At 41.2% G+C, this 25,753-nt stretch overlaps 1 protein-coding gene across 1 annotated transcript in view; it reads left to right on the forward strand.

The window, feature by feature from the left end:
• Positions 1 to 7,082: 7,082 nt before the first annotated feature.
• Positions 7,083 to 25,753, forward strand: part of GUCY2F (guanylate cyclase 2F, retinal) — a 38,898-nt gene continuing 20,227 nt past the window's right edge. The window contains 11 exon segments of the mRNA XM_026034540.1: positions 7,083 to 7,164; positions 7,843 to 8,348; positions 9,140 to 9,155; positions 10,880 to 11,181; positions 12,844 to 13,198; positions 14,999 to 15,083; positions 20,152 to 20,248; positions 21,013 to 21,144; positions 21,978 to 22,058; positions 23,428 to 23,604; positions 24,331 to 24,487. Coding sequence (XP_025890325.1) covers positions 7,083 to 7,164; positions 7,843 to 8,348; positions 9,140 to 9,155; positions 10,880 to 11,181; positions 12,844 to 13,198; positions 14,999 to 15,083; positions 20,152 to 20,248; positions 21,013 to 21,144; positions 21,978 to 22,058; positions 23,428 to 23,604; positions 24,331 to 24,487 — 1,990 coding nt within the window.

Genomic DNA, 25,753 nt, shown 5'->3' on the forward strand with positions numbered 1-25,753 from the left:
GTGCAGCTGTGGATGGGTCACTGGTGGGGAGCTGGAATCTCCACTGTTGAAAGATTTTAAGGCTCAAGTTAGTCAAAACCTCAACTGACCTGATCTAGTGCTGGCAGTAGCCCTGACTGGAATGAGAGCTGGAATTGGAAGACTTTCAGCTCCAATCACCTATCTTCATCCCTATCCAACATTTCTGTGATTCTATGAATCTCTGAAAAAAATTCTTCCAGCCCTAGGCAGATGGTTCTGGCTCCTCAGAAATTCACAGCTTTCCCAGACCTGACTGTTGTTCTTCCCTTTAGCTCCAATGGCTCCATGACATCCAAGATTTCCATTTTAGTTTGCAGAATTAATCTCCACAATAACTACCAGACTCTCCTGTCTGCTGCCCATCCACAACTACTGGAGACAACAAAGCAGCATGCAGTCAGTCTGAGAGGCTTATCATTATCAGCTTAGGAGATGTAGGTCTGCAGGGAATTTTAATCATTACTGAGACACTTTCACACCCAAAGAGACAAAGTTGTTGTCAATTCCCTTAGATGGTCACCAGAAGAGCTGAACACATTCTTTTTCTGCAAGGAACATGTTGTTGATTTCTCTTGCAGGTTTGAAATGAACTCTAGGTAAAGACCACCCCAAATGGTTGTACATGGTCACAGCTGGCTGCTGCTATATAAAGATGACTCATGGTCTCCTGGGTCAGCACTTAGCTGTGTGAGAAGTTTTGATCTCTTTTTCCTCCTTCTCTTTGAGGGCATGCTGCTCTTGGCCCACCCTAGCATCCCACACTGTGCAGCAGCAGGTAAGAGGGACTTAACAAGGTGTTAGCCTGGATGTGTGTGTTGCAGAAGAAGAGATTAATGTCTGGGGGCTTATCTTGGACTCCTTGAGATTCCCAGTTTGAAATGCAAGAGTATTTACTTTGTGTTTTATCCTTTGTTTTCCCTCTGTTGACATCTCTGTTAGATCTGATTCCTTAAGAGAATCACGTGGTTGATGTAAATCTAGCTAAGAGCTGTTGACTTTTATTTTTCTTTCAATAGCTAGATGAATTRTTGGTGTTGATGGTTACTCCATAGCTGTATGACAGGCAAGACTGATTGTGTCAATACTCACTAGGAAGGTAAGAAAAAGAGGCTTACTTTCTTATTTCTGAAGTTAAAGCATGTGATTAGCAGAGGAGCTACTCTAGTTGAGTTAACTGAGCAAAACAGCTGCTCCATGTGGTTTAAATGATCACTGGAAACAGTCAACTTGAGGATTATTGCTTTGAAAGATAATTAAAGGAGATTAACAAACTAGGCATGGACTGAATCTAGCTACGTTCCGCTTCAGTCTGCAGCAGTCTTGGAAAATGGAAGAACTGGAGGAAGAGATAACACAAGTACTATATGACCTGTGTTGTAGTTCAGCATCCAAGTTAATGCTTCACTAGCAAATGTTTGAAAGTTCAGCTGTTTAGATAAGGTTGTGAAACGTTTTTCAAGCTGCCAAACGTGTTGGCAGCTTGAAAAACACAAGAGATATGGGTCAGAAGCTCAAAGAGAACTATGGGTCAGAAGATGTTCTGGAACTATTTTCTTCAAGGATTTTATGAAGACTTGCTATAAAGAAAATGAAAACTTTATTTTATGCTCAAGCTTTGTTTTAGGGAGAAATGCCATTTTTCAGAACTGTCAGCAATAGAAAAAAAGCTCCACTGAGGTTGTTTAGTTGAGGGCAAGTCTGCAAGATACCACAGAGTAACTCATCAGGCAAAATAGCAGCCAACCATCACGAATCAATTAGTGCATTTGAAAGTCAAGTTACCATTGAAAGTCAAGTTACCATTTACTGTGAACACAGCTAGCTAAAACCCATCCTGCTTTTCTTTTTTTTTTTCCCAGAATACTCAGTGTTTTTCCCTTTCGGTTTTCAGACACACTGGGTTGATGAGTTTTTTTTTCCCTCTCTCTTTTTTTTTTTTTTCCCCTAAATATCCAAGGAACGGGAAGCTTCCTGAGCTCTACAAGTGCAGGGTGGATTTGCTGTTCTCCTCAGGTTAAGGACATCGATGAAATTTTCATTTTCATTGATCTTTTGTGGCTCGTATCCAAGCTCCTCTGTGAAGGCCAGAGTTACAGAGTACGAATCAAACACGCAGCTTTCAGCTGGAGCAGACCTGCCTGATATCTTTATTCCCAGATAAGACATCTGACAATTTCTAAGGCCTCCAGACATAAATTCAGACACAGATGAAATTTGTTGAACCTGAAATATTGCAAGAAAAACATTTTAGACTCAGTGTGCAAGTATTTATTTATTTTAGTTGAAGTTGCATGAGATATTATTCTGCCTCCTCTACAACCTAACTTTAACTTGTCTATTAAAATTTCAGTCTCACTAAGCCTTGTATAAAGAAAATCCTGAACTGGATTAGGTCAATTCATAGCAACATTCTAAAAAGATTGGAAATTTCCCCTGGAAGAGCAGCACTATATAATGACCTTCTGGACATGATGCTGTCAAATTAAACATGCAGTTTTAGACGCCTAAATAAATATTCAGTATTATGAGACTCTTCCCTGCCAGCTCAAATATTGACTACCCAAACTGCCTGCAATGTCATATATTCCACTGATGCCAGTGCATGAGACTTCAGGTCCTACAGGCTGCAAAATTAGCATCCAAGAATATCAAATAAATCAGGCCATTTTGGGAAAGAAGTAATTGTATTTGAATCTGTCTCTATGGCATTCTTCAGGACTGATAAAGAAGTGCTCTGATGCAAACTGGGTAAGATTTTTTTGAGAAAAAAAAGGGATTCTACATGGCACACTTCAACTTGAAAACRGGATAATATGACATAATAGGACACTTCCTTGCATTAAACCCAGCACAGTCAAAAACACAGAACATCAAACTCTTCCTATACTGTATGGCCAAGAAATTGACGTCAGATTGGGTTGGCATCAAGCTAACCCAAGGTGCTACATAGGAGAAAATGGAGAGGGAYTTGTAAAGATTAAAGGGTGAAGGTTAATTAATGCTATTCATTGAGGTCTGAGAGATAAATCTGTCATTCTGACTTTTGATAATTTTCTTTGATGGAGTCACAAGTTATTTGACAAGGAAGTCAAATATGATTAATAGATACTTTAAAATAAAGTAGTAGAGCAGGATGCCTCACTTCATAGGTGTCTTTTAGGGAAGTCTTTTGGGATCTTATTTGGTCCAGTGATGTTCAATAACTCTCTCAGATTATCTGAGAGAATCAGGAAAATCATTATTCATAAAACTTGCACATTGATCAAGATCTCTCATTAAGAGGACACTGTTGAAAGCATCTTTTAAACTACAGCCAAAGTGTTTGCATAAATTTGGAGGCAGGAAGTTTATGTCACACTTCCAAGGCAAGGGTTTGCACTAAGGAAAGCAGAGAGGGATTTGAAAAAGCAAAGAAAAAGCAACAACCAAAAAAAAAACTACAACAAAAAAAGCAAAGTTACAACTGTATAAGCTATATAATTGAAATGGAGAAATTAAAACAGGTGATAAAAGGTGATATCTCTTCATTCAGCGTTAGGGGATGAGATTCACTAACGTGTCTTTTATCAAACAAGTAAAACTGGAAATGGGTATCAAGGGACTTACAAGGGTGAAATACTGAAAGTATGCTTGATGGCAAGAGCCTCAAGGAGCTGTTTGTTTGCTTTTCCCAGAAGATGGCTAGGATGTGAGCTAATTATGGTGTGCAAATATCTCCAGGGTGGTGATATTTGTTTTGCTTCCTGGCTTTTTTGTTTCCCAGGCAAAGCTGGAACGTGAGCCTCTTGCAGGAAGCTGAAGCCAGACACACTACCCTRTATTAGTGGATATTTTTGATGTTGAGGGTAATTAATGGCTGGAATAATATACTTGGGGACTGATGGGTCCTCCAAGGCTTGGAACTTTTAATTAAGGTTCAGAGGATGCGAGCAAAGACTAAAGAAATGCTGCCGTGCTGTCTTCCCTGGATTATCTCTATAAGAGATAGCAAGACTTTTCTGGAGGAGCTAAGCTTCTCCCCASTCTCTGCTGGATATCGAGGGCTTCCAGAGAGATCAGCTTTATTCCTCTGTATCTGTGGGAATAATCCACTAAAAAATGCATTTTATTTCCAGTATGCATAAAGAGCGGGACCTGGGAGGTGCTGTGGTCAGGCTGATGCGGGAGGTTAGACAGAGAGATGAGAGCACCCCCTTCTGCTCTAAAAAATTAAAGCAAAGGGATCCAGCTGTGGTTTCAGCTTCCCATGGGCCAGGCTGGAGTGTTTTGAATCCCTGCATCTGCCCCTCATAAAGACAGGTGTAAAAAACTGATCTTGTAATGCAGTGTTGCAGAGCAGCTTCACTCCAGGGCATGGCTGTTGTAGCAGCAATGAGCTTAAGATTGGAGAAAAAAAAAACTGGATCAGTGGCATTTATTAACATTAAATTTTAATGTTAATTCCAGCCAGCTGGATTACTTTTTTTTTTTTTTTTTTTTTGGTCTCATCTCATATCTTGTTTTGCTCTTAGATAGACCAGGCAGTGCCAGGACTTTTCTGCAAAGATGTGAATATTATCCCTAGTCCTTCACAAAGAAAGTAGCATAAAGAAAGTAGCATAAGCATGGGAAGGATGTGGCAGAGCTACCTGGGATAATCGGCTTTTCAAAGCTGATAATAGGAAGGCAGATTTCTACCACTGCTATCTCTTCTATTATCTGAGGGTCCTTTCAATGGCAAACAAGAATTAGAATACAAAGGAAAGAAATGATGAAGATTTTAACCCACTTGGTTATGGAAAAAAAGTTTTAATTGTTAAAGCTCAGAAAAACTACATTAGTAAAAAGACTCCTTAGTTTTTAACCTTTCATTGTTGGGTGGCTGACTCATATTTTTTTTCAACACAGGAGATTTTAATGCTATGAATTTCTCCCAGAAATGAGTCACTGGTGTATTGCAGCTACCCTGGCAGACCTTGATTATATTGACAACCCTGAGTGAAACTGAGCCATGCAGTACCATTGAACTGAAAGAAAGGAGACGACACAGATTTAGATAGAGCTATATAGAAATATCTTTATACATATATGAATTAAACTTGCAAGTTCTATTTAAGAAAAAAAAGCAGTCTCTAAGCTTCAAAGACTTTATTTAATTTAATGCCTTTATCAAAATGCAGCGTCTACCTAAATGTTTGTATATAAGAAAAAAAAAATCCCCCAGTCCGTCATTGTAAATCAATGTAATTTATTTCCTCTAACATGCTAGTAGTATCCAAAGCAGTGTTTTGGATTTAAGCCTGAAGTTAATGCAGTCCTTAAGTGCCTTCTAAATGCTAAATAACTTGGCAATTTCTGATAACCTTTCTGAGCTGTATCAGTCTTCAAAGGACATATTGGGAACCTTCCTGAATTTGGGCCATGCAAAGAAATGAATGAACCTGCAGAGAGCTGCATCTGAAAGACTTTGTGGATTCCCATGATCATTAGTCATGAACAGAGAGCTGCTGCTGGAACCACCAAAGAGGCATGTACAATTTATACAGAGTTAATACATCTAAATGTTGAATTACACGTTTCCCTCTATTCCACAAATGCTGGTCATATGATACCAGCCAAATTATTTCAAGGAGCTTCTTAGATAGGACAGTCATGGCAAAATTCTAGGTCTTTCCAAAATGACAATTTTACTGCAAGGTCCACTGAAAAGGAGGTATCCAGGAAAGAGTTAGTGGAGARTCCAGTCATAGAGAGAGATTTGAATGACCCAAGAAAAAAAATAAAAGAGTGTTTAGACTCAAATGTATAAAGTTCTGTGTCTGTGGTAATGAGGACAAGAAAATACCACCTATTGTGGCTAAAAACCATCAGTAAGATGGTGCAGCCAGAACCAAAATATTCTGCTYATCCTAAACCTAAAGTGTCCTTTGGCTCTGCTGCTTACAAGGCAGAACAGGAGCTATCCCTGCTGTGGATGCACAGAGACATAAGGAGCTGTTCTGCAGGGGCAGGTCTCAGGAGCTAAATCCCACTAATCCAAAGGTGGAGCTTTAAGATGTCATCTCCATAATTACTAAGTTAGACGTGAATAATTCTCCGCATTGAGCGTTTGGAGGGAGGCAGCCKTGGAGCTCTGCAAAACCTTCATCAAAGGACATGGAGCTCAGGTAGAAGTAACTTTAGTAGCCATAGTGGTGATGGGTTTACAGTTGGACTTGATGATCTTAAAGGTTCTTTCCAACCRTAATGATTCTATGATTCTAACTCAGGCTTTGAAATCCTGGAGGAGAAGAATGGTGCTCACCAAAGGAGATATGACAAGATTCTGATGGGATGGAGGGTGTCAAAGCACTCACCTAGTTGGGACAGTCCATTAAAACCACAAGTTCAAGGAGAACCAGGCATTGCCTCTTCCTGGGACAAGAATCACATGCCAGAAGGACAACTGCCACCCAGGAGAAGCTGCTGGCTCCTTCTGGAGGACCCTCTCCAGAGGAGCTGTAGGTGCTTTGATAGCATGTGCTGCACTCCAGGGCTCTGCATTTTGGGTCTCAGTGGCTGGTGATGATGGATAAGAATACTTCTTCAGTAATGGACAGGTAAGATATAATGGACTCTGCTACTTTTAGAGTGCAAACCTGCTTGAATCAGCAAGTTTTATAAGACACAGGGTGACACTGAGCGGCAGAGACACTGTTGTGATCTTGTGTTTTCAGCTCCTGGCTGTGAAGGGTGAGGTTCTTTCCAACAAATTCACGGCCATTAGTCATTAACCAACAATGTCTTAAACCAAGAGTGAACCCCAAGCTTTTCCCACTAGATGAGAGTTAATATTCCTATATCTCTATTAGGATCAAAATCCTTATTTTCATTCATTTTGCAGTTAAATGTTTAACTACCTCTGTTCATTTTGCCAGGTATGAAAGACTCTGCTAGGCGAGATAAAATTGTCCTGAAAAAGCTTCTCAAAAGATTTCGGAATCATGTGTACACATATATGCATATATGCATGAATCTATATATGTATATATATGTGCATAAATATTTGTATATTTGCATATTTGGCTTCTGATTCATACTCGATGAGCATTTCAGTTAGCAAAAGTTGCCTTCTCAGTGTATTTCACCCTTTTGCCTTCATCTTTGTTGTTGTTCCATGTGGAGGTATGTGTGACTTGGGATTCATCTTTCTAAAGAACTAAAAATACCTTTTATCAATAGGTTGTGTTTGTGGCTGCAAACAAAGTGGAGTCGCTTTTCACTGTCCAACTTCAGAACATATTTAAGGGCACTTAAAAATGTTTATCTGTGTGTGAATTTCAGGAATAGTTTAAGATGAAATGAATAGTTATAACACTTGCCTATGTGGGGCAACAGTTGATATAGAGCCTATAGATGCATTTATGCAGGTTCTTAGCACCACGTACACTTACACTTTGGGAAGGCAATTGTTGTGTAATTCGGGCTCACTCTCCTGTGCCCACATGTACTGGACACATACGTGTGTTCAAATGTATGTGTATGATTACAGGATGGCAAATGTAATCTGCTTTTCTCCCAGCAACTGGTAGCTCACTGTTTGGCTTCCTGAAGAATTCAGCTTTGATCTACCTATCTGTAAAACAATGTCATTCCTCCTGCTGTGCCCTAAAACCTTGCTCTGCATGCTGTCAAGGCGCACTGAATTACATAAATGTAATACTGGAGATTCATTCAAGACTTTTCTTTGGGGTCTCTGGTGGCTGCTGTTGGGAATAATCATACTCTGCTCTCCAGCTCATTGCTCCGTTTTTCAAATTGGRCTTCTCGGACCCTGGAACTGTGACCCCTTCTTTTCCAAAGCCTTTCCCCATGAGGCTGCCAGGTTAGCAGTGGGACGGATAAGCAAAGATCCTTCACTAAATCTAGGCCAGAGGCTGGATTTTATAATCCTGCAAGAAGAATGTGAAACACCTAGAGCTCTGACTAGATTCTTGAAGCTTGGAAAGATTTCTTCAGCTTTCATAGGCCCTCTGAACCCTCGCTTCTGTGAGACGGCTACACTTTTAGGGGAAAACTGGAACAAACCCATCTTCTCATGGATGTGCATCAATTACAAGCTGGATTCTGCCATCCACCACCCTACATTTGCAAGGACCTTGACCTCTCCAACCCGAGTTTTGTTCACAATAATGAAATATTTTCACTGGGCCCATGTTGGCATTATTTCTTCCAATGAGGATATTTGGATAGACACAGCCAAAACGTTAGCRAGTGCGCTCAGGAACCAGGGGCTTCCTGTTGGTATTGTGACTTCCATGGGTAAAGGGGAAAAAGACATTGAAGACACTTGGCAAAAGATTGAAAAAGTTGGTGGCATCAAAGGTAAGTGCTTTGAATCTCATCCCCCTTATTTCACATAAGCAAATCCTGGGCATTTTATATGTGATAAAACTAGAATATAAAAGCATTCTGCAGTAATCAAAGATTAGATCCACATTGTTTGGAAAGATCGTTATTAGTAAATACAGGTTTTTGTGCAATTAGTAAATACAGTTTTTTGTGTATGAGTCTTTGAAGCTAAAGAAGGGACAGGTTTATAGGAAGACTTTGTATTACTGCACATTTTCATTATGGACTACCAGAAATCTCAGGATTTGGAAATACTGGCATGGAACCTTGGGTCCAATCAAGGTATCAGAAGGGAAATCCAGTGTTGTACACTGCACATTCAAGGTGTTGCACTCTGCACTTTCAAGGAGTGGAAGGGCCCGTGCTGCTGTACAGGATGGGCAGTAAGGAATAATCTCTGTGCTCATGAGGAAAGAGAGACAGAGATATGTTTTCCTAGCATAGATCACTGTCAGTAGGTCTATGATCCTGGATGTATCCTTTACACAACACTGTGCAGAGGAAGCATAGTGTGAATCTAGATGATGATGCRTTTTAGCTCAGAATTTGTCTGTCAGGCTAAATGAAAGCAAAGGTAGCAAGGGGCTTTCTAGCCTGGAAATTTATCTGTGACCAGACATATGCTTCAAATCCATCTTGGGTGGGTTCATCTCATCACTTTCACAGCTCTCCATGTGAGTTACAGATGCAAGGCTCCTTTCATAACCACTGAGGAGAATCATTCTTCAAGCACAACCTGCCTGGCCAGTGTTAACTCTCCCACCGTAGCATGAAACGAACATAAGTTCCTAACACATTGCCATATACTTTCTTTGCATATATATATATATTTAATTCAATTAAAGATGTCAGAAATAAGGCAAGGGCTGATATAGCCCATAAGAAGATTGCTTTACATCATGAAATTGAGGGACTCTCCATCTAGATGTCTCTGCCAGAGCAAGGGGGTTGGACTATATGATCTCYAGGGGTTTCTTCCAACCTCAACCATTCTGTGATTCTGTGGATGTGTTTGTATATCTGAGATGTCATGACAGTGATGGGTCTGAGGGTACCAAGTCTGCTGGGATAGTGCTAATGCAGGACAGACAGCACCAAATAGAAAGCAAAATCTCCAATATGGCTTACTGAGAATAGCCTTATCTCATGAAATATTGTTGGGTAGTGTCTTGGAAGTAGCTGGTACAAAGTCAAATCTCATGTACGAGGCCTTGGATGGCCATAGTATTACATACCAGAAAATCATGGAGGAATTGTGAGCAACCTGAGGTCACATTAAATTTGGATATGTGCCTACAAGCACCTGTTTATCCCAGACAGAAAAGCATCAAAAGAGCTTTTTCTTCTCTCTAGTCACCAAATGGATTCAGAGTCTGTAATTCTCCTGCAAATCTCCAAGGGTGAGAGGTCCCTTCATAGATAAAATGTGAATACATATTCACATAAATAGAGGYAAAAATTCCTCATCTACTGACCAGTGGCTAGCCACAAATAATCCATCCCTTTTCTTGAACACAAAACCAGGTCCTAACCCTTGCTCTGAACCCTTGCCTCCCTTCTGGAAGAAGAGAAAAGAAAGAGTCTGAGATAGCATTGTTATCTAGTATTGGTTGCTGGGACTTCTCTTAACTTCCAGAGGACTTATATGGAATCAAATGCCCCTCTAGACCCTAGTAAGGACTTGTTTCCTCTCCGCTGCTTTCCTGGTTTGAGGAAATTTCTTAAGTGAATGAGAAGCTATTAAGAAGACATTACCTATAGATTGTAATAAAGAAACATCGAGATGAAGACATTACCTATAGATTGTAACAAAGAAACATCGAGATAAATGAATGCATTTGGGGTGTGGGGAAGATCCCATCTAGAACTACAAGAATAGGCCAGGAGAGGAAAGAATGGAGCCGAAATAGGAAAATAATTCAGAAAGAAGTTGGTGATCCTGAAGCCAAATACAGGACCTGAAAATAGTATCATTTGGTTTATCCACTTCTGCTGAGGCACTTTCCTGTCTAAGAAGAGGTCACAACTACTCTATAGAATCTGCTCCCATCTAGTTTATTAGCAGGCAGGTCTGCCTTGCAGCTCTCGTTCATATCATTGCTCTGCTTTGCTGCACTCCATTGACTCTGTCTCCTGGGTGAGAGAACAATAGCGTTTCTATTAGTGTTTCTAGTGTTCCATTATACAGACACACCTGCATGTGTCCATGACGTGAGCATCATGGCATTTTTCAGGCAGAGACACATATTCTGAGAAGTACCACGAACCAGAACTAACCCAACGTGGTGCCCCAGCTAAAACTTCGATATGCAGAGATGGATCAGATAGGTGCACCTTGAGCACTGATAGTGACTGTGTGGAGACTGTTTGGGCATGGCATTACGCAGTAGGTCAGACAGATCTTTCACTGGGGTCTCTTTTTTTGTGTGTGTGTGTGTTGAAATCCCCAAATGCATTAGTGACATTATCTGTGGTCATTGTGTTTCAGTTGTACTCCTGTGCATGCATTCTGTGCTCATTGGAGGGGAAGAACAGGCTGCCTTACTCACAAAAGCTCAGGAAATGGGACTAACTGATGGAAGATACGTCCTCATTCCATATGACACTTTACTTTACAGTCTTACATACCAAAATAATTCATTCTACACTTTTGATAACAATACCAAGCTCCAAAAGGCATATGATGCTGTGCTCACTATCACACTGGAATCTGGAGAAAGGACCTTTTATGATGCCTTCAGGGAAGCTAAAGAAAGTGGTGAAATATATGGGGATTTGGAAGCCACTCAGGTAAACCCTCTTTCTCTCTGGCTTTTCTGGGAGGTGGTAGTTGGAGACATGGGTCATTGTTTTATAAATCTACAAGTAATAGTAATACAAGTATAGTTAATTACTAAATAGTAACAGAGAAAGCACAGGGGAGAAACAACTCAGACTGTGTTTTTACTTTTAAATAAATATGGTAAAGGTTGAATTTGGTCTGCATTCATCTGAAAATATCTTTTTCCTGAATATCTTATGTTCTAACTTAGATTCACTTATGCTGCAGAACCATTTTGGGGACTCAAGAGACGGAAATGGGACCTCTGGATTTTTCTTGCTAAGTGCTAACTGTGTTAGGACCGAGCTASAGAGGTCTGTTGTGCTGTGGATTAAATTAGGGTTTTTTTTAAAGCACCAGAATAAGAGATCCACATGCCTGAGAAACAGTGGGGAAGCTTCAGACAAACAAATACTGTATACTTCTAGATGGAGATGCCTAGGAGTGTTACCATCTCATTCTATAGTGAAAGCTATTATTTGAAATGTGCCATCACAATCATCTAAATGTCACCAGTACCCTATAAAAAGCACAGTCATTTTCTTCTTTGTCAACATTACAAGAACTGGAGAATCTGTCACACTCATGAGGGGTTGCAGGATTCAGCTGAGCTAAATCCATCTCACTATTATCACTGAAAAATATAAGTACTTTGAAGGTACAATTCATCAGATCTGCATTCAAAGTCTACTTTAGAAGAGGATGAATCATGCCTTAAAAACACCTTTTCTTTCCCCCTTTGCTATAAAGAGAGCTCATGTCAACTATGTTAAACATAGAATTCAACGTCTCAATCATCTGGTTGATGTATCCAACCATAAATTCAACAGAGCAGAAAGAGGCAAAGCAAGGAGAAAAAGCTCTGAGACCCAAAGGAAATTTCCTCTGTTTCCACTTCATGATTTTTATATTTTATGAATAAGCAATACCCTGAGAGAAAGGAAGTGTCATACCCACATGGGCAATGAAAATGTCATACCCACCCACATGGGCATGACATTTTTTCCTATCTGGCAAGTGAAGGAAAGTCTCTTGTTGTGATCTTCTCTTCATAGAAGATTATTTAGACTATGGTTTTGAGGCAGAGTGTGATAAAGAGCCAGCTCAACATCACACTCCAGTTTGGCTCTTGCTATAATAAAGTAAATTTATATCATTTTAAAAATATTTTGAGGATGCATTTTTGATAGCAACCATAGGAAAAGATGTTTATTCAAATTCACCCATATATTTAGGTCCATTCAGAGCGACCTTCAATATAAGATTCTCCAAACCCATTATTCGGTGAGCCTTAAAGCCGCTGTTCAGATACCTTCATCATGATACCTCCAATATTTAAGCTGATCAGCTTAAAGGTCCAACTCCTTGACTGAATGTATAAAGTGAGACCAAAATATCCAAGTGCTCCAGCAAAAGCTAGTACCAATGCATCAGCCTACAGGGTTACAGAGTACTGTAGTCTGTGACTTATAGCTTGGAGTACTGTAGTCTTGTTCTTGAAGCTTGGAGAACAAAACCAAAATTTCAGTTCTTGCGTTTACAGCCTAGCTAGTGGTAGAACCTTGGCCTCAGTTGACAAATTGGAAGTTGGCAGCAGTATCTTATGGCCTCAATTTCTCCTATATTTTCAGGTTTCTCCACTTTTTGGAACAATCTATGATGCCATTTACTTCATGGCAATGGCTATTGACAGTGCTCGAAGGAAAGGATCCTGGATGTCAGGAACTAACATAGCCATGCACACAAAAAACATCAGTTTCCCCGGATTTAGCCATTGGATAGAGACAGATGACTCAGGAAACCAGCTGAGCAACTATGTGATACTAGATTCAGAGGGCCAGGGGAATCAGATCTTCCCAACCCACTTGGTTGACATGTCCTCAGACTCTGTGAAGTCCCTAGGCCGGTCTATCCACTTTCCCAGAAGAGGCCCACCCAAGGCAGATTCCGACTGTTGGTTTAATCCAGATGTTCTCTGCACTGGAGGTAAGAAAGTCAAAAAAAAAAAAAAAAAGTTTAAATGAAGTACGACCCAGACCTACCATTTGTTTTATTTATTTTTTTCTATTGCAGACAATTGTCCCTTAAATTAGAGCTCCTGAAAGAGAAAAACCTAAATCCAAGAAATTAATATAAAGATGACCTATCCTCATGTTCTTCAGCATGGGAATCCTTTACAGTAATCCCGTTGTTGATCCACAAGATTGACATTATTTTTTACCTGATAACCTACTAAGACTGTTGATAGCATTATCAGAAAGAGCTTTTCCATATACCTGTATCCCTGTCTTTTTGAGAGAGAGGAGTAAAAAGAGGATTTATGTTGAGGACACCCTAAGAGATCTGCGCAACTACAGACATTCTCACCATCTGTGCTGCTTTGTGATGCAGTTAATTATGACCCTTTAAGGATCATCTGAAAAAAAAAAACAAAAATAATGGTTAATCAAAATAATTTCAGTTACAGAACTGCACACAAATCATAGAACTAGGAGGAAAGATAGCTGTACTCTTGGCTGAGTTTTTGAGACAAAGCACTGGTTTTACTGATGGCTTTTAGTCCAAGGAAATGAGGTGCGGTTTTAAAGACATCAGAGAGAACACTTAACCTCTGCTATTTACTTATAATATTACTCAATTACTCCTTCTGCTGTGGGATATTCCCAGAAGTTTCAAAAATTCTCACATTCACCTTAATATTCCCCCATGAACTTAAAACGATCCCCAAATCCCCCTCAATTATGCCATAAAACGTTGGGTATTTCCAATGATAATTTTCCCTTCTTGCTAGCTGTGAATTCTGGTTGAATTTCCCCAAGGCTTTGAATGGCTCCTGCAATGACCCGTCTATCAGTGACGAGTGCTCTGGTCTTAGTTATTGCCTTTATCTCCTGCTTCCTTACGTTCATGCATCTGAAAAGAATACAAATTTCTGAAAATTCCTACAACTTTCACTGAAAAATTCTAGGTCTTGTGCTTGTGCAGCAGTTTGTAATTTAGGAATAAGACTGACTGAGATTGATAAACCCTCTGTAATTCCAAATTTCCCCATACTTGTTTGTCTTTAAGGATCTCTGAAGACAAAAAGAATTAAATAAAATAAACAGAAGACAGAYGGGGCAGAGAAAGCAAACATTTCCCATCAGAACTGAGCCCATCCATCCCTGTCAGCTTCCCTTATCTCTCTAGCAAAGAAACTCATGAGCAAAGTGTCTGTTCCCAGCACCTTCTGCCAGTGAGTGCATGAGGAAGACATCAGCCTTCCCTTGCTACCCCTGGATCTGCTCTTTTCAGTATTAGAAAACTGTAACAGGGAATGAGAAATTCCAGATGGGCTGGGTGACTCACACTGGCAGGCAATAGGGTACTGCATCATTAAGCTTTTTCAGTGTTGCAGTTCMTTGAGAGAAGAGGGTCAAATGTTCAAAAGTTGTGAACTTTGCAGAAGCTGCGTCTGCAGCTTAATATTTCCTTGCAATCCAGTCCTTGTTTACTTGACAAAAAAACTATTTTTCCAGGGTCCAGGGTTCTGCTTCTGTTATATTAAAAAAGGGACATGTAAATAAATAATTAAAATATTTGCTTTCTCATGTAGATAAAGTCAGTAAGTAATGACTATACACAAATTAACATTACATAGGAAACAGCCTTCTACTGTCCTCATAGTTGCATATTTGATTTTGCAGTCCAGTGTTCTATTAAAGAGATTTTTCAATATTATTGCCTAAATCAAAGGGACCTTCTAGTTCACTGTCTGATTTTTTTTTTTTCTCCTTCTTTGCACAGGGATTGAACCTACAGTCATGATCCTGGGACTAATGCTGATCTTTGCTCTGGTGTTATGTGCTGTGGGCCTGGCTTACATTATCAGGTGAGAATTGCAGAATATAATTGAAATATTGCTATTTTTAGCTTCTGTAGGGGCCTTGCATTTTAACTGACACTTGGACCAGGTAACTTTAACGAGTTCAGTTGTGGGTTTTGCCTTTCAGCTACAGCTCTCTTCTCTTTATGGTGGCTTGAGTGCTCTGGACAGACCTAGGGCAATATCTCATTGAATCTAGCCATCTTTGGAGGAATTAATTTACCCGTAAACATGTTCAAGTTTGAAAGGACATTGCAGTTAACTACTGAAAGGATTAACTGGATGATGACTCTGAAGCATTAGGAAAGTCACTATCACTTTGGAAATGCTGAGTGTGCCAGGACAGAAGTCTGCTTTGAGAACACAGGGGTGGAGACTGAGTAGGCTGCCACATTATATGTCTATTTTGTTGCTCCAGATCTTTCTTTTCCTGGATTTCTGTCTCACCTGTTGATTAGTATGGTCGTGTTTCCTATAGAGCACCTACTTTGATGCTCTTTCATTTCCCCATGTATTGGAGAGAAGGAGGGAAAAAAAATCTCTGGAGAGGGTTCAGAGTGGTTAATTAGGATGCCTCATTATTATCAAGTTGATCCACTCTCTGTTTTGCACCAAAGTCCAGGTGCTGGTCATCCATGTTGCATATATAATGTTCTGGGCATGGGATCTGTTCTGGAGCAAAGGAAGCAGCCAAGCAGCCTCTTAGGGATGGGACAGTTTGCATATGTCACATGCATGTCCTAACTCTATACCCAGAGTAAACATGAGCCAGTATGCAAAGAGGTACGGTGTGCAATTTGGGAAGGATGGTATAGCTGTAGCCTAAATTAGGCTTCTGCTCTTAGTTGTCCCCAGAAGGTTCTGCAGAGGATTCTCTCACTTACTTTTGACCTCAGGAACATGAAAGGAGTCTTGATATTCCAGCCTCCCTAACAGGTACCTAAAACACATAACTACACATAGGGTGGTATGGTATCTGTCAAAGACAGAGCGGCTATGTGGACCATGCGCTTATCCAGAGAGGCAAATCCTCTTTCCCAACACCTAGGCACATAAGGCAGATTTTAGCAGTTGTAGTGTCAATATGTGAAGCTGGGCTCCATTCTGTGCCATTCAGAGTAAGCCTGATGAGAACAGTCATCGTCTACAGGTGATGCTTAGAGGATATCAGCAGACAAAGACTTCAGTATCCATTCATCTCTAGCCTAAACATCCAAAGCAGTGTACATGCCTTGCTTGGATTATACACTTAATTTTAAATGACCATAGTAAGGAGATATTAATCCTGTCTTAAATCAGATGAATGATGTTTCAGAAATGCCCACTTTTCTGTGCTCTCTGGAAAGGGGACCAAGGTGTCCACTTAGGCAAACTGGCCACTCACTTAGGCAAACTGGCCACTCAAAAATCTATGGGCCCAGATGGGATGCACCCGAGAGTGCTGAGGGAACTGGCCGAGGTTATTGCTCAGCCGCTCTCCATCATCTTTGAAAGGTCCTGGAGAGCAGGGGAGGTGCCCGAGGACTGGAAGAGAGCCAACGTCACTCCAGTCTTCAAAAARGGCAAGAGGGAGGAGCCGGGCAATTACAGGCCGGTCAGCCTCACCTCTGTCCCTGGAAAGGTGATGGAGCGGTTCATCCTAGAGAGAATCTCCGGGCATATGGAGGAGAAGAAGCTGCTGAGGAGCAGTCAGCATGGATTCACCAAGGGGAAGTCATGTCTGACGAACCTCATAGCCTTCTATGATGGGGTGACAGGCTGGCTGGACGAGGGGAGAGCCGTGGATGTTGTCTACCTTGACTTCAGCAAGGCTTTTGACACTGTCTCCCATAACATCCTCATACAGAAGCTCCAGGACAGTGGGCTAGATGAGTGCACGGTGCGGTGGATTGAGGGCTGGCTGGATGGCAGAGCTCAGAGGGTGGTGATAAATGGGGCCGAGTCCAGTTGGAGGCCTGTGGCCAGTGGTGTCCCCCAGGGGTCAGTGCTGGGCCCAGTGCTGTTCAACTTGTTTATCAATGACCTGGACGAGGGCACGGAATGCACCCTTAGCAAGTTTGCAGATGACACCAAGCTGGGTGGAGTGGCCGACACTCYGGAGGGCTGTGCTGCCATCCAGAGGGACCTGGACAGGCTGGAGAGYTGGGCAGAGAGGAACCTCATGAGGTTCAATAAGGACAAGTGCAGGGTCCTGCACCTGGGGAGGAATAACCCCAGGCATCAGTACAGATTAGGGGTCGACCTGCTGGAAARCACCTCCACGGAGAGGGACCTGGGAGTCCTGGTTGACACCAAGTTAACCATGAGTCAGCAGTGTGCCCTCGTGGCCAAGAAGGCCAATGGGATCCTGGCCTGCATCAGGAGGAGTGTTGCCAGCAGGTCAAGGGAGGTGATTCTGCCCCTCTACTCAGCTCTGGTGAGGCTGCACCTGGAGTACTGTGTKCAGTTCTGGGCACCCCAGTATAGGAGRGACGTGGAGCTTCTGGAGAGGGTCCAGAGAAGGGCAACCAGGATGATTAAGGGAATGGAACATCTCTCGTATGAAGAGAGGCTGAGTGAGCTGGGCCTGTTTTGTCTGGAGAAGAGACGGCTCAGAGGGGATATGATTAATATGTATAAGTTCAGGAAGGGAGAATGCAGGGAAGAAGGGGACAAGCTCTTTTCAGTGGTGGCCAGCGATAGGACGAGGGGTAATGGCCACAAGCTGAAGCATAAGAAGTTCCGTCTCCAGGTGAGGAGCAACTTCTTTACTGTTAGGGTGACAGAGCAGTGGAACAGGCTGTCCAGGGAGGTTGTGGAGTCTCCTACTCTGGAGGTCTTCAAAACCCACCTGGATGCCACCCTGTGCCACATGCTGTAGGTGTGCCTGCTTGAGCAGGAAGGTTGAACTAGATGATCTGTAGAGKTCCCTTCCAACCTTAAATATTCTGTGAATCTGTGTTTCCTAGTTTAGGAGATGTCTACACAGTGCACAACTGAAATTATAAGGCATATTGATCCAGCAGTAGTGTGTTCAATAGGGTGAAATTTAAATTCTCCAACTATCCTGGATTGTTCCATCCTATTCTGCCTGTGAAATCATCCCTAAATCTGTTTTCTCTCCAATCCTGAATCATCCTTCAAAACCCACATGATATAAGGCCACCCAGTGTGCAACACCCCAAGCATCTCCCCCGCTTATGACACACAGCTGCTTCTGATGCTTTAAAATTACATTCGTCTCCATCTACCAATACTTTATCCTTTGGAAAACAGCCTCTACAGKTGCATAAATTAAAGAAAAAAATACTCTATGTGTAGTCTGAACAAATCCCAGACTATGCTTGGGAAGGCCCAGTTGTAAATAAAAATATACAGCCATCTGCAGGAAAAAAAAAAAAGAAAAAAAAAAGTCTAGAGTGACTCAGACAATGATTTATCTTGGGGAGGGTCCTGTCTGGAACTAAATTTAAAATATAGTGTGGACTGAGTTCTGATGTCAGAGCTTTGGTCTTAGCTCTGCCAGGGATCTGCTGCATAACCATAAATGAGTCATTCCATTCCCTGTGATTCTCTTTTGGGAAGAGGAAGCTTTCCTCTGTGCCCAGAGGGGAAGATGGGATTGTCTGAGTAAGGTTTTTCAGGAAGACAGGCAAAAGTGGACAAAAAGGGACAAAAGTGATGAATTTTGGCACCGACCTGAGTTGGGTGGATTGGGACAAAGTAGTTAGGACAATGAAGGTGGCAAAGGGGCTAGAGCATAGATAGACCTTATGAAGAGAGAGCTGGTATTATTTAGCCTGGAGAAGAGGAGACTCAGGGGAGACCTTATTGTTCTCTATAACTACCTGAAAGGAGGTTGTAGTGAGCCAGGGGTCGATCTCTTCTCCAGAATAACTATAGATAGAACAAGAGGAAACGCACTCAAGTTGCTCCAGGGGAGGTTCAGGTTAGACATTAAGAAGAATTTCTACATGGAAAGAGTAGTCAAGCATTGGAACAGGCYGCCCAGGAAAATGGAGTGGTCACTATCCCTGGCAGTGTTCAAGAAATATGTAGATGAGGCACTTAGGGATATGGTTTAGCAGGCATAGTGTTGAAGGGCTTATGGTTGGACTTGATGCTTTTGAAGGTCTTTTCCAACCATAATGATTCTATGATTSTATGGTTAGAGAAAGATTGTAAAAAAAGTCATCAATGGTAATTCTTGTAGGTATGTGCTCAGAATTCCCTGTTTTCCAGAGCTGTCCATGCCCTTCTAAAATACTCAATGTACAGCAGTATCTGCAATATAAAAGCGAATCATTCTGATCTGTGGGCATTTTGCAAAATGAATTAATTCCACAATAGGGTTAGCAAAAGGAATCCAGATGCCGAGAGAATCAAATTTGTTTTTGGGGAGATTTTATTGGGAAAAGTCTTATCTGTCTGTTCAGACATTTTCTGGAGTGTAAACAGAGTTCACTGAACAAAGAAGTGACATCTGAATCTCTGGGTGTGTGGCGGAGAGATGATCCTTTTCCTCTTCTGTTTCTTCCTAATGAATATTTGATGTCCTGTGGGTAAGGTACACTTTGTGTTACAGCTTTACATCCATTGAAATAGTGGGTATGAAAGGACAATGTGTGACTTCTCTCTCTTCTCTGAGATATAAATGAGCCACTTAGTATACACTAGCTTAAAACGAGCCCCAAATGAAAAAAAGAAAAAAAAAAAATCAAAACAAAGGATTTAAACTCCAGGATTTTTCACAGTGATTTGAGCAAAGGGGTATAAGCCTGGCTGAAGTAACCCAATAGTATGTGGTGATTTGTGTCCTGGCGCATCCAGGACATGCTTGCAACCAGATTGACTCAGTAAGACTCCTTGAGATTAGGTTTTGTTGTCTGTGAATTGACCAGGATAACCCTTAGCTTGATACAGAAGATTTCAAACCAAGTAGGGCATCACGACTCTTCCACTGCTTTCACTCGTGTCCATCTCTATTGCCTCACCACATGTGACGCCTACTAATACTAAGCAGAAGATGTATATTGGATGTTCATATATTCTGTAAAAGATGAAAATGGTAACTCACACTCTATGAATCCTTCAGACATAGTATCCTGAACAGCCAGTTGTTCAAGGGGCCTAACAAGATATTACTGACCCTAGATGACCTCATCTTTATCAACCCAGAACTGAATAAAAAGGTAAGTCCTCCCACTCTTGCAATAATCTGGTGGAAGTAGGACATTCAAAAGTGGGGTTGCTGTACGATATTTTCATAAAATGAAGGTCATTCACTTCTCTGTGCCTCAGTTTCCCTCTCTATCAGATAGCTCCTCATATGATGGGTGGTTCTGGGTCTCTGGTCTTTCAGTGTCAGAGCTGTTATGCTGATGTAAATGCTRTTCCTGGTTGTGTTTATCCTAACAGCCATGGCCTTTCTTTGTTCCTGAGGTTGGATGGCATAACATACCTCGTGTCCACACGGACAAGTTATCTTATTCTGTAAAACAGGGTGTGAATCATTTACTGGGCATAGTTCCTGGCCTGTGCTAACTCCTACCAGAAGTGGAAATTGCTTGGGGAGCATTAACTGGCCCCAGGATCAGGCCCCAAATCATGCTAATGATTGGCCCTGCTGTGGAACAGTCCCAATGATCACTGATGAAGATACAGGTTTTCTCTCCATGCCAGAGGAGAGTCTTCCATGTGCCTTGCTCAGATCTGTATCTTCTGATGTCTCCCCTGAGCCACTGCATTTCTATCATATTAAATACGTCTGTAGTGTTTCAAGATGCTGCACAGGACCAGACTTAGGAGCATTGCAGAGTTTTGATGCATTGAGAGAGGTAAAATGGAGAAGCTGGGGAAGTGTGGGAAACCCTTCTAGAGCAAGTGAGAAGTACAACCTGGAACTGGTTTACACTGAGGTGCTGATTAAGTTCCATCTGTTTTCCTTGCCTTCCAGAGGCTGACTTTGGATAGCCTGACTGATGCAAACAGCGTAGTCGAGGGCAGAAGCCTGAAATCTGTAAACCACTCCTTTTCCTTGAAAAGTGCAGCCGCCACTCACGAAACCTCCAACGTGGCTTTGTATGAGGTAGGCAGGAACCCAGTACAGCCTCCCACTGTTCTGGTTGCTCAAACAGAAAATTCTTGGTCTGGAGCTCTGTAGGTTCCAGCACCTGAATGCTGTTGGTGGGTCCCGTGGGTGGAAGGAAGTAGGTTATTCCCAAGGATGGATTTATCAGTGTTTAAAGCGAGTCCTCATTATTTCAAGTTATATGAGGTGTTAGTATTCCAAGGTAGCATCTCCATGCACATGTGGTGTTCCCATGTCTGGACATTGCTAGAAATGCCATCACCTGAAGGAGCTGTGAAAAGCTCTTCTTACCAGACACAGCTTTTAGGTAATGACCTCTCTAAAGATGACCTTTCTTATAAGATGCGGTCAAAGTACTGCACAGGATTAGGGACATCAGGTTTGATGGCCTTGTGTGTCAAAAGAGTTTGTGGAGTTTAAGTAAAAGCAGTAGCTGAACCTCTTCCTTCTTCATCCCCTCTTTCCCACCCCATACACACCTTTTTTAACAAAAAGCATGGAGATTTTTCCAAAAAGTTACACATGAAATGAAATCATTAATGCCATAAAGAAATTTCAGAGACACAATCAATTTTACACTATTTATCAGTTATCAATAACCACCTTCCCATCATGTTGTTCTGATCCAGATTAGGGTCTTGCTTCACTCTATCATTGGTGGGTTTTCTGTTGATATTTTGATGCAATATGAAAAATATCTACTACTGTGAATATTGCAAATTTCCAACTGCTCTCAGAGTCAAGGATCTGGAACTCAAATCTAGGCTCATATGTTAGCTGTTCTTCTTCAAAGACTTGCTCTGTCATTGACCCACTTGTGTTGTGAACAGGGAGACTGGGTATGGCTGAAAAAATTTGAGACGGGAGCAATTCATACTCTGCGGCAAAGTTCCACCAGCATCTTGAGGAAGGTAGGAACAAAGGCTGACTGGGCACATGGGAGAAGATATATGGGGGCTTGTGCAATTATAGGGGATTTTTATTCTCCGTGTCTCCTGTTTGTACACTGAATCATTGCTATTAATAATTCATACCTGGTGAAATCTGTTGGAATGGACCATACACAGTTAAAAATAGCAGTCCTGCCAATGACCAATGTAAAACGTTCAGCAGCCTGCAAAATCCTGCTGTGGACCTGATACTTCAAAGCTWGTGCAACACCAAATGTGCAGTGAGCCCTCTAAGTGATTGTGCTCCAAATCACAGTGTCTTGGAGCAAATAATCCCTGGTTGTAGCAAAGAAGGATAATAGAGTAGTAACTATTTTTTATGATATTATCTGATCAACATGGATAAGTACCTCAGGGGAGAATGTAGGGAGAAAGGGGCAAAACTCTTCTCAGTGGTGGCCAGTGATAGGGCAAGGGGCAATGGGTACAAGTTGAAACCCAGGCAGTTCCATCTGCATATGAGGAAGAACYTCTTTGCTGTGAGGGTGACAGAGCCCTGGAACAGGCTGCCCAGGGAAGCTGTGGAGTYTCGTTCTGTGGAGATCTTCCAAATCTGCCTGGCTGCCGCCCTGTGCCCCATGCTCTGGGTGTCCCTGCTGGAGCAAGTGGGYTGGACTGATGGTCTCTAGAGGTCCCTTCCAACCTTGACTATTCTGTAATTCTGTGATTATTTGTTGATGGCTTTGCAGTGTGACAAAAACATGGCTGTGCCTTTCTCAGAATTTGCTTTGTTACCAGCTAAGATGCCTGTTGGAAGCTTATTATTATTACTAAATGACAAGTGAACACATTTATTTTCCAGATTCAAGACCATTAGTAATTGACAGCTATTGCTAACATTACAGTGGCATTTCTGTGCATATAAATACAAGAGTTTGCCAGGGCGTTTCTCCAAAGCCACCATTAAGAGATGGATCCAAACCAAGGTGGAATTACTTTGCTGACTGGACCTGTAACAAGACTCTCTAGGGGTCTTGGAGCAAGGCTTTACATGAGCTGAGTTTTCCCCAGCTAAGCCATTTTGCCCTAGTCAAGGATCCAATCCAACTTGTCTAAAAAAAGTGCAATTTTCTATTGAGCTTTCTTCTACTATCTTCGTTTCTTTGCCTTACCAGTTATACTAAGGAGAGCAAAGCTTAAAAAAAAAGCATCAAAAAAGCATTGGAGAGCTAAATAGAAATGTTAAAGAGATTGTTTATTTCCCCATCCTCATCTCAACATGAAAGACTGTTGAGGAATAGAGAAATTATAAGAACATCTGATGTATAAAGAAGCTGCCAAGCAGATGTCTGGCTGACTTGGTCTCCTATGATTCATTGTCTTGTTTCAGATGAAAGATCTGCGTCATGAAAACGTGAATCCATTCCTGGGCTTTTTCTCTGACTGTGGCCTCTTTGCCATAGTAACAGAGTACTGCTCCCGAGGAAGTCTGGAGGACTTACTGAGAAATGAAGATATGAAACTGGATTGGATGTTCAAGTCCTCTCTTCTGATGGATCTAATCAAAGTAAATCCATTGCTCACGATGAAGCCTGACCTGCATGTGATTTTTTGTATTAATACAGCTATTTCATCTAAGGTTGTGGAATTTTTATAGTTATGCTGGAAAAACCAATGTGAATGCAATTATACTGGTATACAGGGGTCTCTAAGGGAGATCTCCTATTCCTGCTCTGTTATGGTCTGAGAGAAGCTCTATTTAGATGGTAAGACTACATCCATYTGGCAGACTGAGAAGTGAAAATTATATATTGAGCTGGAAATGTCTGCCTGGAACAATTRAAGTGGTGAAAAAAGCCTATTTTCCAAAAACCCTTTCCTTTTATAAAATGAGAATTGCATTCATTACAATACCAAAYTGTAGTTAACCCCTGCCATGGGATGCCCACAAGTATGGTCACTTCACAAAAGTGTCCATACACTTTAATCATACCCAGTGTATTTTGATACCGTGATAGTGAACTACTAGTCTACCCCCTACCTACATGGGGGTAGGTGACTTGCAGAACGTCTTCCAGAACCATTCCTACAAGCCATGAGCCACCTTCTGCTCTTCCCTGAGTGAATGGGACCAGGACATCCAGCCATCAGTAGCTCCATGGCCTCCCTTTGCATTTGACATGGAGACAACACGATGTTTGCTGCCATTCAGGGGTGAAAATATGGTGTTTCTGAATAGTGCTGGTTAATGTACTTCCTAAAGAACAGCATCAATCTTTTCTATATTTAACAGGGGATTAGATATTTGCACCATCGAGATTTTGCCCATGGACGCCTCAAGTCTCGCAATTGTGTTGTGGATGGCCGGTTTGTGCTGAAGATCACTGATTATGGGTATAAYGAGCTCTTAGAAACACAGAAATGTCCATATGTTCAGCCACCCCCAGAAGGTAGGTCCCATAAGAAAAAAAATCTGTGGGAAGTAGTTTTTCATGGATTAAAGATGTTTGTCCTTATAYAATTGTGGGCCAGTGACCATACGAGGAACTATATGCTTACAGCATATATTTCCTCATATATATGTATTATAAGAAAGGATATGCAAAGTTTTTTTCAGACTTCCTACAAGTGAAGTCAACAGCAGAGTGTCACAATGATGTCACAATGATTGAAAGAGATTTTACTATAAGCGGAAACAGAGCTTAAGATTGTCAGAGTTGGGGAAGGATTTAATTGCACCTTAAATCAAAGCAAACCTGAATTTCTCTGATAAATGGAACTGCTTTCATATCCTTAGCTCCAACCCTATTTGTGAARGTTTAGGTTTATTTAAGGTTTAAGATTTATTTAAGATTTATTTAACTTAAGTTAAATACCAAGATTTGTGTTTTCTAAAACTAATTGGTCCAAAGCCTAAGAGATGCAAGTCTCTTCAAAAAACAGTCTCAACTTGCTGTTCTCTAAAAGCTGCCACATGACATTTTCACCATTTAGGGACAAGATGTCATAGGAAAACATTTGGAAACTGCTTAATTTCTTTCACCTGGTCATTGCCTTGGGGTTACTCTGGTGTCCCAGCTCATCCTTGAAACCTCATTTTTGATGTCAACAGGAGTTTGGCACTCTCCCATTTTTACCATGTCCCAACTACAGAATTCCTGGAAGGCCTGGCTTCTCCTTTGCAAAAGATATATTGTAGTAACCAGGAGGCTCTTTATTTCCGTTAGCCATAATGCACAGTTACCAGAGTAACAATATTGTGGTTCCAAGAAATTAATTTCTTGATGATTCAGGATATGATTTACAATTGTGTTTTTCATCACTCAAGCTACTAGTATTATGAAGAMTGATTATACTTCAGACTCCTACATATTGCCATTACGGAAACTGCTTTAATCTGAAAAGAACTAAATGAAAAATRTTTTGTTAATTATTGTTTTTTACAACAGCAACAACAATAAGAAAACCCTTTTAAGGTCAAAATYTTGTGTGACTGGTGTCCTCAAACAAATAGAAGTAAAAACTTTTGATYATGACGAGGTTTTATGTGAGCCCCAAAGTTCAGGGTTGGCATTACAATATACAAAGTTTTGGTTTAACATTTGATGTAACATTTAAAAAAGAAATTAGAGTGAAGTTTGGAAAACTCAAATTTCTTGTCATGGTAGAAGTTTAATATTTCTATTACAAGAAGCAAAAGACCTAATCTAGTAAAC

This window comes from Nothoprocta perdicaria, unplaced genomic scaffold, assembly GCF_003342845.1.
Source record: "Nothoprocta perdicaria isolate Ctin4 unplaced genomic scaffold, notPer1 scaffold_146, whole genome shotgun sequence".
NCBI lineage: Eukaryota > Metazoa > Chordata > Aves > Tinamiformes > Tinamidae > Nothoprocta > Nothoprocta perdicaria.